General features: G+C 38.8%; 1 protein-coding gene across 2 annotated transcripts in view; it reads right to left on the reverse strand.

The window, feature by feature from the left end:
* Positions 1–18,398, reverse strand: part of kcnh1b (potassium voltage-gated channel, subfamily H (eag-related), member 1b) — a 62,625-nt gene that overhangs the window by 8,736 nt on the left and 35,491 nt on the right. For both annotated transcript variants that reach the window (XM_034129558.1, XM_034129559.1), the window contains 3 exons: positions 9,515–9,714; positions 7,989–8,241; positions 3,154–3,350 (listed from right to left, as the gene is read on the reverse strand). In XM_034129558.1, the coding sequence (XP_033985449.1) occupies positions 3,154–3,350; positions 7,989–8,241; positions 9,515–9,714 (650 nt within the window). The remainder of the gene's footprint in view (positions 1–3,153; positions 3,351–7,988; positions 8,242–9,514; positions 9,715–18,398) is intronic.

An 18,398-nucleotide genomic window follows, 5' to 3' on the forward strand; every position in this document is an offset into this window, starting at 1 on the left:
CTGTCTGTACACACAAACTGAAAGATTGACAATAAAGTTGACTTTGATGTTCAAAAAGTGCTTTCAGATGCAGTCTACTCTTATTGGAACACTAGCCGATAGAAGCTCATTGTTACATTGTGATGTCACTATGTTCCTGAAGTAAACAAAGGAGTCCTATGGAGGCGTTTCAGGCAAGGGGGGAGCGAGTGGGAGAGATGCCTCTGGAGGGAACTTTGGGATTTTAGCTTTTGCAGACCATTTACATGCACCAAAACCTATATAACACTACAGGAAAGGGAAACCCCCAAAAAGCATAATAAGGTCCTTTTTAATCGAAATAAGTCCCTGTTCCAGTGTCAAGAGCACACTTATACCTCTTACAAGCTGGAATGAACATGCAACAAAATGTATCTTTAAACATCACAATAGAAAATAAAAGGTTAGTCAGTTCAAACCTCTTCAATGGAACCGCTAAGTGGAGTGCAAAGGGTCAGAAGAAAAATGTCAGTATGAATATTTGTACGATGGGTCTTTAATACTTTAATAGACTGTAAAATCTAACAGTATTCTCCCCTGTCAAGTATGAAAAAGTAATGGAGGTTTGGGTCATTTAATCATTCTTCTTTTGGGTCCATACTATTGCAAATGTTAACCTGTTAAGCCCGAGAGACCCCGGTACCGGGGCACTGCCGCAACATCTTGCAGGAAACAGTGTCTGAGGGCATGTTCATTTAATAAACTATGAATGTTTTATATCCATGTAACGGGAAGAAACTCATCTAACTGATCTTTTTTCTTTTTTTTTTCACACAATGCTAACACTGAGCCTCTGAATTAGCAGCGAGCGAAAAATGCTAACACCTTTCTGCACCGAAAATCACTCACAAAACCTTATTATTTATCTCTTCTCTACATCCATGACATCGTTTCACACCGTGAGGTGACACAGAATCGATGGACACCGACATTACCACTGAATTTTTCATTTAATTTAATTTCAAACCTTTATTTATCCAGGTGTATCCCATTGAGATCATTGATCTCTTTTTCAAGGAAGACCTGCTCAATTATACGAAATGTCGACGTTATAAGCAAAAACGGACATCAAAACAGGTGACGCTAGGTAGCTAAAAATGCTAAAATGTTTACCTTGGCTCTGTAGTCTCTCCAAAGTGGTCTTCAATGGCATTAAAACGATAAAAACGCTGCTGAAGTTAATCCATAGGTTAATCTAATGTGTCTGTGTCCCTTTGAAATGATTTCTGATAATCCATAAGCAATAACCTGTTAAGCACCAAGCCTGTTTTTCATGTTTCAGGCTCGAAAATGACATGCCCAAAACAAATGACTACAACTTAACTTCTAAAAGGGTTATAGGAATAATTTCTTTTATCAAAGCAAGGTTACATCTGTGAGTTGGATGTAGAAGTGTCAGAATCAATATAAATGTTTTTTATTTTAAAGAAAATTCAGATTTTGTAAATTATAGTGTCCGTCCAAAAATTATTTTTTACAGATAGTGAAAACTACCCTTGGATAATGGGTTAGTAGACTAAAAGCTTTAGGAATCCAAAGTACAACATATAATAAGTACCCTGTATCAAGATTGATGCAAAACAAGTGACATTTGACCTTTTTAGATAGGTTTAGCCAAAACCACCCCACCTCTGAGGTGATTTGGGTGAAAATGTTTTTTTTTCCATATCTCTGGCCCCCCTTGGTCGATTTGGATGGTTGACACCTCTTTCTGACCGTTAGAGCCAATAGAATCGAAGGGGGAGGCTCCCACACACACACGTTGTGAAGAGAAAAGGTGGGGGCTGCGCGCATGTAAATGTGCAGCAGAGTGAAGCGATCTCTAGCTCTGGCATTTGGAAACGAAAAAGCAATTTTATTGCTGATGGATTATCAGAAATCATTTCAAAGAGGACACAGATACATTGGATGAACCTATGGATTAACTGCAGCATCGTTTTTTTATCGTTTTAATGCCATTGAAGACCAGTTTTGACCAAGGTAAGCCATGTTAGCGTTTCTAGCTACCTAGCTCCACATGTTATGATGTACGCTTTCGTTTATAGCGTCGCAAATGTTTATCACTGAGTGTTGAGGTGGGCACCCCTAGATTCAGTGTCTCCAGGAGAACAAAAACGAGTGGTTGGCTGTGCATCTAGGATAAGTAATAAGGGAGTTATTGTGAGTTTAAGTGCCGTTTTAGGTTACTCGTGGCTAATTCAGAGGCTGAGTGTTAGCATTGTGGGTTTTTTTTGGAAAAAAAAATTAAAAATATCAGTTAGCTGAGTTTCTTCCCGTTACATGGATATAAAACATTCATAGTTTATTAAATATTAAGATTCCTTAGACGTTGTTTCCTGCAAATGACGCGTTTATCCGCCCGGTACCGGGGGGGCCGTGCGTAACAGGTTTTCCGTTTCCAGATGTAAAAGCTAGAGATAGGTTCACTCTGATGCAATATTACATGCGCAAAGCCCCCACCTTTTCTCTTCACAACGTGTGTGTGTGGGGGACTCCCCCTTCGATTCTATTGGCTCTAACGGTCAGAAAGAGGTGTCAACCATCAAAATCGAGCAAGGGGGGCCAGAGATATGGAAAATCCACCCAAATGACCCCAGAAGTGGTTTATTTTTGCTAAATCTCTCTAAAAAGGTCAAATGTCACTTGTTTTGCATCAATCTTGATACAGGGTACTTATTATATGTTGTACTTTGGATTCCTAAAGCTTATAGTCTACTAACCCATCATCCAAGGGTTGTTTTCACTATAAGTAAAAAATGATTTTTGGACGGACACTATAATTTACAGTTTTTTACTATGTAAATTCTGAATTTTCTTTAAAATAAAAAACATCTATATTGATTCTGACTTTTCTACATCCAACTCACAGGTTTATCATTACTTTGAGAAAAAAGATTATTAATTTAACCCTTTTAGAAGGGAAGATATGGTCATTTGTTCTGGGAATGTCATTTTCAAGCCTGAGACCTGAAAAACAGGCTCAGGGCTTAACAGGTTAATAAAACCACATTTGGTGTCTGAATTGAGCAGTTTTCTTTCTGTTAAACCAATTGTTAAACATTACTTTAACAGCTGATTCATACCTTTTAAAATGTAGTAAATCTGTGCGTTAAGGGTGATGAGGAGCAGACTCACCCTCTTCCTCAGGTTGTAGGTGAGCAGCAGGTTTCTGGAGAAGTGGTTTGCGAAGGCGGCGTAAAACTCGAGGACTTTCTGCAGCGCGTCTCTCTTGATGATGTGCAGGTCGCAGTAGGTCAGCGCTCGCACGTTAGCGCACGACTGCGCCAGCGTCATCTCCTTCCAGAACACGTCACCAAACACGTCGCCTTTACCTGCAGAAACACACACACACAGACAATAATTGACAGCATACACAAACATTTCTTAACTTTCTATGATGTAAATTCAATTGAATGCTCATTATTATCAGAGAAGAAGAAAACATTCCATACTGCATATGTACAGTAGGCCTATCATAGTATAGAAGACACATCTAAAACTATGTATTATATCATGTATCTATTTATTTTTACTAAACGATATAGTATGTATTAACAAGAAATGAAAGGTTTATTACTATATTATATTAACTCTCACTCCTGCATCCTGCCTGCTCCACACCTACTTAGAGAGGAGAGAGGGAAACCCTGTGCTAATACGCAAAATCATTATTTGTCTTTTAGAAATAACCTCCCTAAGAGTGTCTGAAAAGCTGCTTAATCTTGCAAGAAAGAAGCCAAGTTATCAACACTGTGTGTGGATGTAACAATAGTCTGAAAAAAGTCTGAAGAAAGTAGCCAGTGTGGTGAAATAATCAAGTTGCTTGCTCTCCTGCATATGTCCAGAAATTAGCTTCAGTAAGAATTACTGGTGAAATGAGTGTCTAGGAACCTCTTATATTTTAGAAACAGGTGATAAAAGTGACTTTTTGAAGTTCAATTTTAAGTTAGATAATAACACATCAGATGATAAAATGAAGTTGTGTTTTTTTATCTGGTCAAAATGAACATTAGAGAGTTGAGACAGATTTCTTTGGTAATCTGACTTGGAAACCAGAGGGTCGCAGTTTCAAGTCACAGACCAGGGAGTCGACAGGTACTTTGAGAGTTTCACCTAATGAACTAAAAATGGGACATTACCCAAAACAGAAACAAGCATAAAAAGGAACCAGAGCCTACAAACCTTTTGAGCCATGAGGCTAGTTACGACAGATATAAGTGAGTCTTGTTTCACGAGTATAAGAGTCTTAAGAGTATAAAATAACAAAACAGGGATGGCAACTAAAAAGAATAAACTAAAAAACTCCCATCTCCACTAAACTTTAACAATCTTCATCTTAGTCATATAAAAGCAAGGTACCAGTCTCTCACACTGGCAGCTGTATAATATTTGCTCACTGCCTCTAATACTATGATGGGTTAGATGCAAAGTTTACATTTGTCACAGTGTGTATGTGGCGACAATTGAACATAGATTCACTTAAAATCCTTCATTTCCATTCTCTGAGCAACATGTAACAGCTCTGTCTGTTTCTTTTATTTTCCATCCACACAATCATCCGTCCCCTCCAGTAAATAAAGAGATAAATGACGACACATCAGAGGTCAAAATGATGAACGCTTGTCATTAATGAAACCGCCGAGTGCTTCATTCATCAGAGGGAAGAAGAGCTTTGATGCAGCTGCTTTAAGAAAACACGTGGAAAGAGGAACTTAAGTAGATGTGAAACCAGAGGCTCGGACAGAGATCTGCAGAGGAAGTCCAAATATTTATCCAGAGAGGAACTGAAGCAGATTCAGTCTGCTGATAACATTTATATTCTGGTGATTATCTGGAAGTCCAAGCAGATATTTAAAAGGACAGAAACAAGTCGCTGAGAGGCCGTCAGCTCGCCTCATTTCCTCTCAGCATCTGAGTCCCAGCAGCTGGACCGCTGAGCTGCAGCCAGAGAGAGAGTTATCAAAATATATAGAAGATAGAATTGGGAGGGATGAAACCCTCCTTAATGGTCACACATGCAGACACAGGGTGTTTCTCAATGTCGAGGACGCTTGCTTGGTAGCACATGTCTTCCGAGTCACTTCCTTCAGAAGCGAGGCAAGAATCCTTCCTGGCATTCATACGTCAGCTAGTTAATATACGTATATATTATAGGGTCAATATATCTCTATAGTGAGTTCAATATTTATACTACTTTTCACAGTGTTTATATCCATACATACAGTTCATACTGTTTATAGCTGAGTTTTACTTCTGTCATAGTTATAAACGTATATTATACCTATATGTGACACTGCACTTTACTGCTAACTAACTAACTAACTAACTAACTAAGTAAGTAACTAACCAACCAACCAACTGTCCAACCAACATACTAACTAACTAACAAAATAAGTAACTAACCAACTAACTTACTAACTTTACAACCGACTAACTAACTTACAAACCCAAATAACTAACTAACTGACTGACTGACTGACTAACTAACTAACTAACTAACTAACTAACTTTCCAACCAAACTAACTAACTAACTGACTGACTGACTGACTAACTTACAAACAAACTAACTAACTATTTTACAAACTGACTGACTGACTAACTAACTAACTAACCAACTTTCCTACCAAACTAACTAACTAACTACCCAACTAACCTGTTTTTATATTGTTTTAAATGTATTTTAATGTCATTTCATCATGTGTCTAAATGCTTTTTATATTAGCCTTTTATTCAGGCATCATATACAACAGCTTTGAATGTCTGAATGACTTTCCATGTTAACTTATCTAATATGTTGATGTTTTACAAACATAGAGCCTCACAGCTATTTAAGCGCTCTGTTTCCATATTTCTGTGTATGTATATATTTTGAAATCTACATATAAATATATATCCGTGTGCTGTGATCAAGCAGAGTGAATAGTGTGATGACTCTGAAGGCTGTTTGCTCCGCCTCAACAGCTTCCTCCATCATCTTTGACTCGGTTTGTTTCTGAACCGGTGAACTGTCTCCCTCCATCAGCACAACAAAAAAACTGGCAGCATGTTTCAGTCCAAAAAAAAACGAACACTTCATGCATAAAACTGATGTTTTGCTAATGAGAGCCCTGGAGCATGATTCCTACGCACTATGTTGAAAATAGAAGGAATGTTTTGCTGCAGCAAGGCGGCAGTGTGTGTGTGTGTGTGTGTGTGTGTGTGTGTGTGTGTGTGTGTGTGTGTGTGTGTGTGTGTGTGTGTGTGTGTGTGTGTGTGTGTGTTGTGTGTGTGTGTGTGTGTGTGTGTGTGTGTGTGTGTGTGTGTGTGTGTGTGTGTGTGTGTGTGTGTGTGTGTGTGTGGCAGGTGACTGCAGGGTTCACCGTCTGTCTCAGAGCTCAGGTGTTTCCTGTGGGAATCAGACGGTGCACAGCTTCAATTCTCCATCTCACTCTCAGACTGAAAACCTGACAATTCAATTTGTTCCTGCTGAAGGGGCTTTTATAAACCTTGGAGAAGTGTTGCTGGACGAGTGTGAGCACAGGGACTGGACTGTGTTTCTGACAGGTAGTCTCTTAGGTCGCATTCACACCTAATAGTCCGTTTTCTGGTGCGCACCAGACGACAGTTTGTTACATTGTTTCATTTTTCAGAAGGATCGGTTTGGGTTCACACGGGCAAAACTCAAACGGACTATAAACTTTAAACACAAGTCATGTGCACGGAAATGCTGTTCAACCATTGGTCAGACATTAAGGGGGTAAAAACGCAAATCCCGACAATTTCTTCCGGAGCCTCTGCCATGGAACATCGGCAGGTTATTTTCATGCTGCTGTCAATCTGGAGATCAACAGACTCTAGCGACCCGCGCATATGATTATATAATCAGACAACGTCCGTTAAAAAACTTTATAACATATACAGTAATGAGAGACGTTCTGCAGTCAGGAGGAGGTTTCACAGACAGACTGTCACAGGTGACAGGTGGAGCATTTTTACTGTTACGACACTGTTCAACACTTCATTCTGCTTCACTATTTAACTAAACAACCGCGGATGTCTTGAAAGACTCTTTCGCTAAAGATTTGGAAGACATCTACGTTCTTGTGACGCGTAAATACACTTCCTATGTTTTGGTGCGGACTGCGTTCACACCAGCGATGAACCACTCCAGAGTTCACTAGCAAGCGCTCCGAGACCACCTCTTTTAGGCGGACCAGAGTCCCTTTGTTTAGTTCACTTCAGAGGTCTCGGACTGCGTTCACACCGACCCAAACGAACCGCACCAAGCGGGTAAACGCACCAGGGTTCGATACAACCGGACTGTACAAGGCTGGTGTGAATGCAACCTTATTTTAGTAATGACACTTTCACTGTGGCAAATGGACCTTTCAAAGGGAAGCTAAACTTTCTTTTCAGGAGGCAGGATGAAACGATGTAAGACCTTGTTCAACAATATTTAGTAGGGCAAATTCATTTGATTATGAAAATCTTCTTTGAGATTTAGGTGCTTTGTTTATTTACAGAATCAGGGACTTTTTACACTTAGGTTTTAATGTTTGATTTCTAATTTAATTCTAAAGTTGTACAGTTTATTATTTCTTCAGATCAATTAAAAACTACTTACTGTACATACAAATACATTATATATTTTAAGGTGTTTTTTCTTTTTATTCTGTGGATTCTAATATCAGTTTGCTTGTTTTTTCATTTGGTTGTTAATCTAAAAACATGTTTTTTACTAAGAGTAGTTAAACAAATAAATAAACTTCAGATTAACATTTGGCATTCAAATTGGCTTTTAATATACGAGATTAACAATGACTCTGAGTAGAAAACTAAAACCCATAAATCATCTCCGTTTAGTGAAACAGCAGAACTTGTCGGATGTTTTTTATATTCCTCTAATCTAAAACTGACCCTTAACCCTTCAGTCATCATTTACCTGAATATATTTCTAAAACCAGCTTTATTACAGTTCTAAGACACTCACCTAAAATGGCCACCACCTCTTCGTCCTGGATGACCTCCAGCGACCCCGACACCACGAAGCAGAGTGTGTCCACGCTCTCTCCGGCGTGGAAGATGAGGTCTCCGGGCGCGCTGTGCACCGTCTGGAACTCCATGGCGAGCGCCCGCAGGCAGCCGTCGCTCGCCAGCCTGAACGCCGGGTGCTCCTTGAACACCTTCCTGTTGAGGTGGACACAGATGTCCGCACGCATGTCCTTTGGACAAATCTGCAGCACCTACAGAGGTCAAAGTGAGGTCACAATAAGGTCACAATGAGGTCACAATAAGTTAATATCGAGGTCAAATATTTACTTCAAGGGAATTTCATTAGGATCACTGTTGATGTTTTATCTTGTTCTGTATTTATTTTAATATTGTTGTTATGTTTTCTGTAAAGCACTTTGGGCTGAGTGTATTATTATTATTAAAGTTGTTAAGTAATGTTGAGCTGACTCCTATCTATTAAAATATATGAATTACAATTTTCAAACAGTAGACTTTATACATATTTTTATAAAATACTGTCTTTTTTATTTTATGAATCATTTAAGAATGTCAATGCAAGGTCACATTAGGTAGATAGTGAAAGCTGTGAACTCCATATTCATCTTCAGGTGGCATCATGGATTTGAGTGTGTGGAAATGTGATATATGTTTTTGGGCAGCCTACATTTCAGTTAAATACACAGACCCAGGGATATTTGAGCCGAAGTGATTGTGGCATGCAGTGTAAACACTTCTCTGTGCACTTTTTGTATTGTCGTAGTCATTTCTCTAACACTTATACGAACTGAGGTCAGACTGAGGTCACAGTAAGGCCACCTTCAGATGTTGTTGTGTTTACGGTCCAGAAAAAGAGCCCAATTAATGCAATTAGAAAAATATTTAGAAATCTTTGCAAGTTGTAAGATAAGATAAGATAAGATAGAACTTTATTGATCCCAAGTTGGGAAATGTTTGTGTTGCAGCAGCATCAAAAGACATGGCATTGTACAATACAAATTAAAAGACTAGAAATAAACAAGAAAGTAGAAAATATACATGTTGAATTTACAAATTAACAATAACAAGATATAAAGCAAGGTGTTATATTTACATAAGTATGTGACAGATGGAATATTAAATATTATACTGAATATATAAATGTAAAATGTAAAGTGAAGAGAAAAGAGAACAACTATGGAGCTTAGTGATATTTCCAGCGGAGGAAATTCAAGTTTGTTGGTCGTTAATATATTGTAATTTAGATTTTTTTTCTCAATATCATAATATGTCTGAGGAATTGTTAGCATTAGTGACTTCTAGGTGCTGAAAGTAACATTAATTATACCAGTGTGTGTCACTCCGTAACCATGAGCTTACACTTTCACTTGAAAAGCTGCACAAAGTCTCTCTGTCCTATCATTTCATGTTTAAAGTCTGAAGTAAATGATCCAATAAAGACCAAAACAAAGCTAACCAATCACAGTGCAGCATGCTTTATCTTGCATGCAGGTGATTGGGCGTTACCTTTTCGGTGTCGATGCCTCTGCTCATGGACCATGTGGACACGATGTAGTCCATCACCCTCTCGCTGAGGCCTTTAGGGACCTGGTAGAGTTTCAGGAAGTCTCGCACGCTGTTCAGCATCTCGTGGTAACGGTTGGTGTTGGCGTACATCTGCTGGAAGATGGTGGTGACGTTACCGAAGATGGTGGCGTAGAGCAACGCTGTGAGCAAAGACAAAGAACATTTAGATTATTGTTTTATCGACAAAACACGGCAAATAAATATAGTAAAATATTCTTTTAAATATACATCACAAGGTCATCCCACTGGCATGATATTAAAGTGGACCTATCATGCTATTTGTAGGCAATAGCATAGGTCTCAGATATATAAAAATATATAAAAAACATGTCTATGAAGTGTTTTGCTCAAAATACCAAACAGATCACCCATTCTAGCCATGCCTCATATCCCTCCATTTCACTTCCCGTTTCAAAAGTGCTGATTTTGGGTATAAAGCTTTAAAAAAAAAAAATTGATAAAAAAAAAAAAAGGAGGGGTCTGAGCTCATGCGGGACCCGGCAGCTACTGTCTAAACTAAATACTGCGGTGATGAAACGCCATATCATGGATTATCAAGGATTATTTCTGAAACAGTATGGAGCTCAAAGGCTTTCTCTCTTGCCGGTTATACCACAAGGTGAGTTCCTTTGTATTTCCTGCTTCTTCACACACGCTCTCCAGTACAGGTTAGCTCTGAGTGTTAGCAATGCTAATGTAAACACCGACCATATTACGTCCAAAACAGTCGGGCATTGTTTCTGATAGCAACGTTTCTGATAGGGCCGTGGGTGTAAAGCCAGAATACATTTCCGATATTACGTAATATCGGACGCAAATCTGGATCAGCTCCGTTGTAGCCCTGCTTTTAGAGATTTGGGTACGGAGGAAAAGAGAGAGGGTTTCATTTTCTGACGCTGTGTGAGTTCCCCGACACACCGGGGACACACATTTATGTACAAAATACATCAAAAAGTGCATTTTGCATGATAGGTCCCCTTTGATGTGTAATATGTGTATTTATATATATTGCCAAACCCAAAAATGTTGTTTTGTGCATTAAATATTTTGTCGTTTTATGATTCTCAAGACTGAAGACATTCATTAGGATTTGTTATGCTCAGTTAAGGTTTGCTTTAAAATAAACTCATGTTGGCAAAGTGCTTTCCTCTTTGAAGAATTATATTTTTGACTCCTTTTCTTTTTTTGAACCTGTCAGCGGCTACAGAAGCAGCAGCTGCTCTTTACAAGTTTCACATCAATTCAACTACTCGCTTCCTGATGAAAGCTTTGAAACTAGGAAGTGTATTTGTGCTTCTGTGGTTCATAGGAGCCTGAACATGTTTCATATGTTGCTCTGCATCAGAAGTTACATTTGTCAGTCCCTCAACTTTACATTTCAAAGCTTTACACATTTAGATTTCTGTGGACACAGTGTTTGTGGTATGAATATGGTTAGAAAACAACATGTTGTGCTTGTGCAACAAAGCACCGCTGGAAGTCAACATCAAGAACATTTTCTGAACACATACTCACAAATCACCAAAATAAGTTAAAACCAAAGAAATGACAAACTTCCACGAAACAACAATATTTTGTAACAAATGCAAAGTCGCCTGAATTGAGGTTTCGTCATACAACACACATATACAGTAACATATCAGCAAGTTTATAAAATTATATATTTTTTGCACTCCTTTAGGATCAGGGTCATTCCATTTTGGTTATATGGGGGTGTTATGTGTTTAACATTACATTACATTACATTATTACATTACACATAATGTAATGTAATGTGTTTAAGTGGTTTCTCCCAATAAATCTTGAGAAAAAAAGCCTATTTTGGTTTAATATCAGATTGTTAATAACCATAAAGATGCATGTTTGAAATGTAAATACGAGCAAACTTACCTTAACCTATTATCTTTTACTGTTCTTGGTGTAAACAACAAAAACACCAGAACAATGCTACCACCCATGCAGCATGAAAGGGCTTTAAAGTTAAAAAGCTGTGACAAATGGAGCTTTAAAGTTAAATTGCTTTGATCGTTTCAAAGACATTTACTGCTTGCCTGTCTTGTTTTTCACTTTTCTTAGTACTCCTCGTGCAACAATTATCAGAGTTTGTATAAAAATTGATTGTTTTTTGGACGAAACAAAGATTTCTCAAGGGGCCCCTTTATGCTTTTCGTAATCCAACACATTCTACGTGATAGGCCCCTTGAGATAGGGGCAGGACATCTCTAAGCAGTTGACCAATCACAACAGAGCTAACCAATCAGAGCAGACTGGGCTCTGGTTTCAGACAGAGGGTGAAAAGAGGTGCTGCAGCACAGGCAGTATGAGACAAATAAAGAGCTTTTTGAACATTAAAGCATGGAGACATGTCACGACACTACATACTGATATACACCTGAACATCAGCAGGAGAGGACTCTTTAAAGTAGAGACAGTACATACTGATATACACCTGAACATCAGCAGGAGAGGACTCTTTAAAGTAGAGACACTACATACTGATATACACCTGAACATCAGCAGGAGAGGACTCTTTAAAGTAGAGACACTACATACTGATATGAACCTGAACATCAGCAGGAGAGGACTCTTTAAAGTAGAGACACTACATACTGATATACACCTGAACATCAGCAGGAGAGGACTCTTTAAAGTAGAGACACTACATACTGATATGAACCTGAACATCAGCAGGAGAGGACTCTTTAAAGTAGAGACACTACATACTGATATACACCTGAACATCAGCAGGAGAGGACTCTTTAAAGTAGAGACACTATATACTGATATACACCTGAACATCAGCAGGAGAGGACTCTTTAAAGTAGAGACACTACATACTGATATACACCTGAACATCAGCAGGAGAGGACTCTTTAAAGTAGAGACACTAAATACTGATATACACCTGAAAATAAGAATAATAGGGCCCCTTTAAATAGCAGTGGCAAATGGAGCTTTTTAGTTGAAATGCTCCCAAAACTTTGATTGGTCAAAGATATTTACTGCCCGTCTTCGATTTCCATCTTCCATTCTATCTCAAGCTCGTATTGCAACAACGTTCACCAACAAAAATAGGTTTTGTGGATGAAACAATAACTTCTCCTGTTCCTCAAGTCATCAGTTCCTCCCTCTCAGAGTGAGAGCTGACATCACTGTGCAGAGGTGTCTCTGTGTCTATCGACGGATTACCAGTTATTGTCTCGGCTCATCAATGCAAATTGCAGTTCCTCCCTGACTCAGCTACCCCCCCCCCCCCTCAGACCTGTCAGCAGTAAGGACCACCGGATCGATATCGACCCCGTCATCCAGCAGCAGCAGAAACTGTCATCCAGCGTGAAGACACTGACAGCAGCTCAGACTGAAGTGTCAGAATCCCTCAATATGACCTTCACTAAAGTTAAAGTGTAGAGTATTAACAGTGTGGCGCCGAGCAAACGCTGAAACAGCAACAGCCGGTCCAGAACTAGAGCCAGGTCCGGAGGCTTCCCGCTGAGAGTTTGTTTTGATCTTACAGGATAACAAATTAGGGAACATTTCACAGCTGCATGATTTTATATTCACAAACAAAGTCGTTTCAACACCTCCTACGACATCACAGATCCTCCCCACGTCTACAAACTGTGTTTTTACCAATCTAATAGCGAAGTCTCATCTACAAACTTTAGCAAAACTGTTATTGAATATGTGTTGGGATCTATAACCTTTCAAAAACAGTCATTCGAACACAAATAAAGATCCTCCTCACATCTACAAACAACGCTTTTACTGACCTTTTAGAAAGGTATCAGGTACACACAAGCAACCAGCACACACTCTTATAATAACAGTAAAAAGTGGACACCAATTAAAACAAATATACTATCAAATACACTTAAAAAATGTAAATTATTAGACAAATGTAATCATTGAATATGTGCTGGGATCCATAACCATTCACAAACATGAATAAAGATCCTCACATATAAAAACAACACTTTTACCAACCTATTAGAGAAGTATCAAACAAACAAACAGCACAAACTCTACGAATAAAAGTGAAAATGACAAACTTTTCTTGAACTAATCTTTTCACAAATCATTTCCTCATTTGATTGATTTTCTTTGCTCCATAGTCTTTAACAAGCAGTTGTTCGTACACACATAAATACCTCCTCACATCCTCAAACAGTGCTTTTTACTGACATTTTTAGAGGATCAGGTACAAAAACAAAACCTTGGTTCTCTAAAAATCGCAGATGGCAAGCACAAAGTCAGTACAACCATAACGCCACAACAACCACATTTACAGAAACAACAAAATCAGTCATTCTGTGAGTTGTTGGGTTGGAGGAAACTTTATAAAAGTTCAATATAGGCTGACTGCAGGTAAAATGGACTGTATTGATATAGCGTGTATTCAGTCTTTACGACCCCTCAAAGCGCTCATCATTCAACCGTTCACACCCCATTCATTCAGAGCAACGCCATTTACTCCAATGTTAACTTAACTTAAAGGTGGGTTATGTAATTTATTTCAGAAACACTTTTTGTTATATTCCATGGAATGCTCTTAACATCCCGTTAGCAATGAATATATTAAATGCTTTGACAATAAATACATTAAAAAATTCATTTGTGGAAGCCGTGGCGCTGTAAAAAGCACGACCAATCATCTGAGCCGGCCCGGCTAAAGTAACTGGATGGCCTACCTGCCTGTCAGCCTTCCATCTGTGCACAAACTTATCTCGTGCCCTCATTGGTCATGTGTGCGTTCGTGTGTGTTGGAGGAGGGGCTCTGTAAGGAAGTCTGAAGGAAGGGGCAGATTTTTTCCGGTTGTGTATTTTCAAATTCTAGCGCACTCGAGATGGTTTCTCCAAAATTACCTACCCCACCTTTAAGTAAGTACATTCACACACATTCTCAAATCTTGCCCAAGGATACATCGACATGTTGACAGCACAGGGCTGGGATCGAACCCACAACCTTTCATTGAGAGAAGGCCGCACTACCTCGTCCCTTTGACTACTAATGTTACGTACTTCATGTACATTTGGCAAATGTGTGGTATAACAATGAATCTTCTTCTTATTTCTTAGTTTGAAAAGCATTGTAAGTTTGTCCCGGCCAATTACTGTACCAAGGAAATCAGCTGTTCAGATGCCCACAGTTATTTCGGTACCACTTTACAATAAGACTACCCTTATAAAGGATTCATAAAGGGTTTCTAAATAGGTTATTAATTAGGTTGTAAACACTTTATTAATCATTAAGAACCATTTATAAACCAGTTCTAACATAGTTTGCATACATCAACACAGGCTCACTATTTGGCAAGATGAGTAAGCCTTATATTGGCTACTTAGCGAGAATCAACTCAGTGAGCAACAGACCCCAAGGATGCTGGCTGATGAAGAAGTAAGCTAGGTAGCCAATATAAGACTTAACAGTACAGATAAATGTGGGCTCACTATTTGGCAAGCAACCGGTCACAGTTGCCCTGTTTATCTCATGTCTTATAAAAGCTTATTAATGATTTATAAAGTGTTCACAACCTAATTAATACATGAATTACAAACTATTCGTAAACCCTTAATAAGGGTAGTCTTATTGTAAAGTGATATTTCTTACTGTTTATCATCCATTTTTTATATAAATCACCTTTACTGTCATGTTATTCTGTTGTTATTCTTAAATTGCATTGTTAGGACTATAAGAGGTATTATCAGCAACTGGAGGTGTGTCTCCTTCAGCAGTATGACTAATTCATGTTTAAAAACAACAATCTGTATCGGTGTTTTACACCAAAAAAACAACGTTCTGTTATTGCCATGACCTGATCTTGGTAAATAAGACATAAATAAACCAGAATCTTACTTTAATGACAAACATAGCTGGTTCAATATCTCCAGAACCAGAAGGATCTCAGCAAACACAACTTTCTATAGAAACAAATAAACGGTTTGACTTTGATTAACTGCAGGAGATAATTATTAATTATGGTAAAACTCCCGCTGTGTCACAGGTCCAGATGGAGGATGCTCCGGAGAGAAAATGGACCGTCTATTTCTGTCCTTCCTCTCAGATCCCGTCCCGATGTCACGCTAAGCATTACGACGCTCACACACTCCCTATGCTAATGCCCCGAACTCCCACCTAGGATCCGGGCTGTCATAGCAACCACTTTCCATCAGCCTCCAGCGGCTTTCAGCCACTTTGTGGGCCAGGAAGATGACAGGAGTGTGTGTGTGTGTGTGTGTGTGTGTGTGTGTGTGTGTGTGTGTGTGTGTGTGTGTGTGTGTGTGTGTGTGTGTGTGTGTGTGTGTGTGTGTGTGTGTGTGTGTGTGTGTGTGTGTGTGTGTGTGGTGTGTGTGTGTGTGTGTGTGTGTGTGTGTGTGTGTGTGTGTGGAGAGGAAGGGGGGGTTAATCCAATACTCAGTTTCTTTCAGTGTTCCTTGTGTGAATCTAAATGGGTAGCCAAAAGATTTCTCCAGACTGCCTCAATACGGTCTCTACGGGAGCCTCAGAGGGACAAACTGTCAGACTCTTAACACTCAAAAACAGGAAGTTAAACTAGGTCAAAAGTTTACTTCCACTAAACACCAAGGGGCCCCCCCAATCGAACTTCAATGATGATTATAAAAGGTAATCATACACTGTTGTAGAAGCTACGAATCAGCTGTCCTACTGCTCTGTTCTTCTTCTGTCCTTCAATATTGGGTACAGACACAAAAACTGATTAATTCAGACACAAAATGTATTATTTACAATTAAAATAGTTTTGGCCAAAAAGAGAAGAAGAGTTAAAGTTAGGGTGGGTATTATTGGAGAAACTAGCAAGAGTAAACTTAATATTTAAAACCCTAAACCCAGCCGAATGCTTCCAACTACTAGAAAGCATTTGATTTATTGATTGCTGTTGGGATGTGAAGCTTAAATAATAGTTTTGTTTAAGCAACAAATAGTCTGTTAAATCCAGGGTTAGGGTTAGGGCATTTTCATGTGTAAATCTCCACACCATTTGATGCTTATCTTCCAGTTTGTTTCATCAATGTCTGCTGATTTCTTTCTTTCTTATTGAACTGTTGCTCAGAGGTAGATTTGTCTCTTTCTGCCCTTTCATTTGTCCGTCTAGTTCAGGGGTGTCAAACTCAAATACACAGTGGGCCAAAATTAAAAAATGGGTACTAGTCGAGGGCCGGACTGGTTCAATGTTTATTGCGAAACTTATTGAAATGAACTTATTGCACATATTAAACCTTTAACTAACAAAGCTTAAATGATTGCCTATAAAAACAACATTAAACATTAAATAATCAGTTGCATTCATTTCTTATGGCTCTATCTGCAGCTTTTCCGGAGTCATTTCTTATGATTACATTTTTCCACAGGCCAACAACAGCTTCATTTTTTCATATTTTATATGTTTGTGTTATGTGTTATGTGTTATGTGTTATGTGTAACGTTGCTGCCTTCTTGGCCAGGTCAGCATTGAAAATGAGATTTTATCTCAATGTTTTTATCTGGTTAAATAAAGGTTAAATAAAAATAAAATTCAAAAAAACAATTCCACTCCAAGAAAAAACCAAACATGCCCTGTTGTTGCAAGAAAAAAAGTGCAGAAGGAAACATCCATTGAAACTCAGTGTGCTGCTCTGTGATGCTAGCTCAAGCCAGATACTTGGCATCTCATCTTGGGTGCAAGTTCATCAATGTTTGGGGTCAGGCTCTGAGCTGAGGAAATCCTCAGGATTGAGTTAAGGTGTGCGTGCAATATACCGGCGGGCCAGATCTAATAATAATAAAAAATGATCCTGCGGGCCGAAATTAAATCCACCAAGGGCCTGATTTGGCCCCCGGGCCTTGAGTTTGACACATGTGGTCTAGTTGAACCATCGCACAGCAAACACTTCATACGAATTAACATCCATTTCTAAAGAAAGATTTCAACAACCTTAAAGTATGAAATACCTTTCAGGAATATAAACTAGTCCTCTCTTAGATCTCACTGTACCCAATCAAGATTTTTTGGAAAGAGATGAAATATCTTGAGGATGGTGTGTGTCCATATTTATTATAGAGAAACGGGTTGAGTGGTTCTGTTTAAAGTCTGAATGAGTGAAGCTTGTTGGAGGTGTTGAATGTTGAGAGGTGAATGATATCAGGACTAACAGACTGTAGATCTGATGTGACACGAGACATCAGCAGCTTCCGATGAAGGAGACAAATTATCAACATTGAGGCTCCTCATCCTTCAGCTCAGTGAGGAAAAGCTTTCACCCGCAGGTGTTCTGGGAAACATCTGCAAACTGTCTGTCTTCAAACTCTGCTGGTCACACATTAAGGAGAATATCTGACTCTCAACTAGTAGTTGTTGAAACAAAAGTTCATCTCAAAAGGCTTGCACTGCCACACTTTCAGACAATTACGACGTTTCAATGGAAAACAATGGCAACAGCCTTTTTCAACAACAATCAGATAAAAACAAGCTAGCACTCAAAAAACAAACCAAATCATTACAAAAATACTAATAAAGGAACTTCCATGATTTTCTTTAAGCTACCCAAAGTAGTTTCACCCCTTGCCTGTTGGCAATGATACCCTCTAGAGCACGTTTTTTTTAATTGGGGGACGTGTAACCCTGGGGTTCACCGAGGGGAGTAAAAACAATACAAACAAGCGGATTATTTTGCTGATACTCGTATGGTTTAATGGACATAATGCGTACAAATAGATATTTAATGTGAAGATAATTTTTGGGCAATTTTACAGACCTACATCTTGATGTCCAAGTTTTGAGAGTGACCAACACCATGAGGATCCATCCCTTTAAAGACTATGATTATC

The sequence above is a fragment of the Trematomus bernacchii genome, unplaced genomic scaffold, assembly GCF_902827165.1.
Source record: "Trematomus bernacchii unplaced genomic scaffold, fTreBer1.1, whole genome shotgun sequence".
Lineage (NCBI taxonomy): Eukaryota > Metazoa > Chordata > Actinopteri > Perciformes > Nototheniidae > Trematomus > Trematomus bernacchii.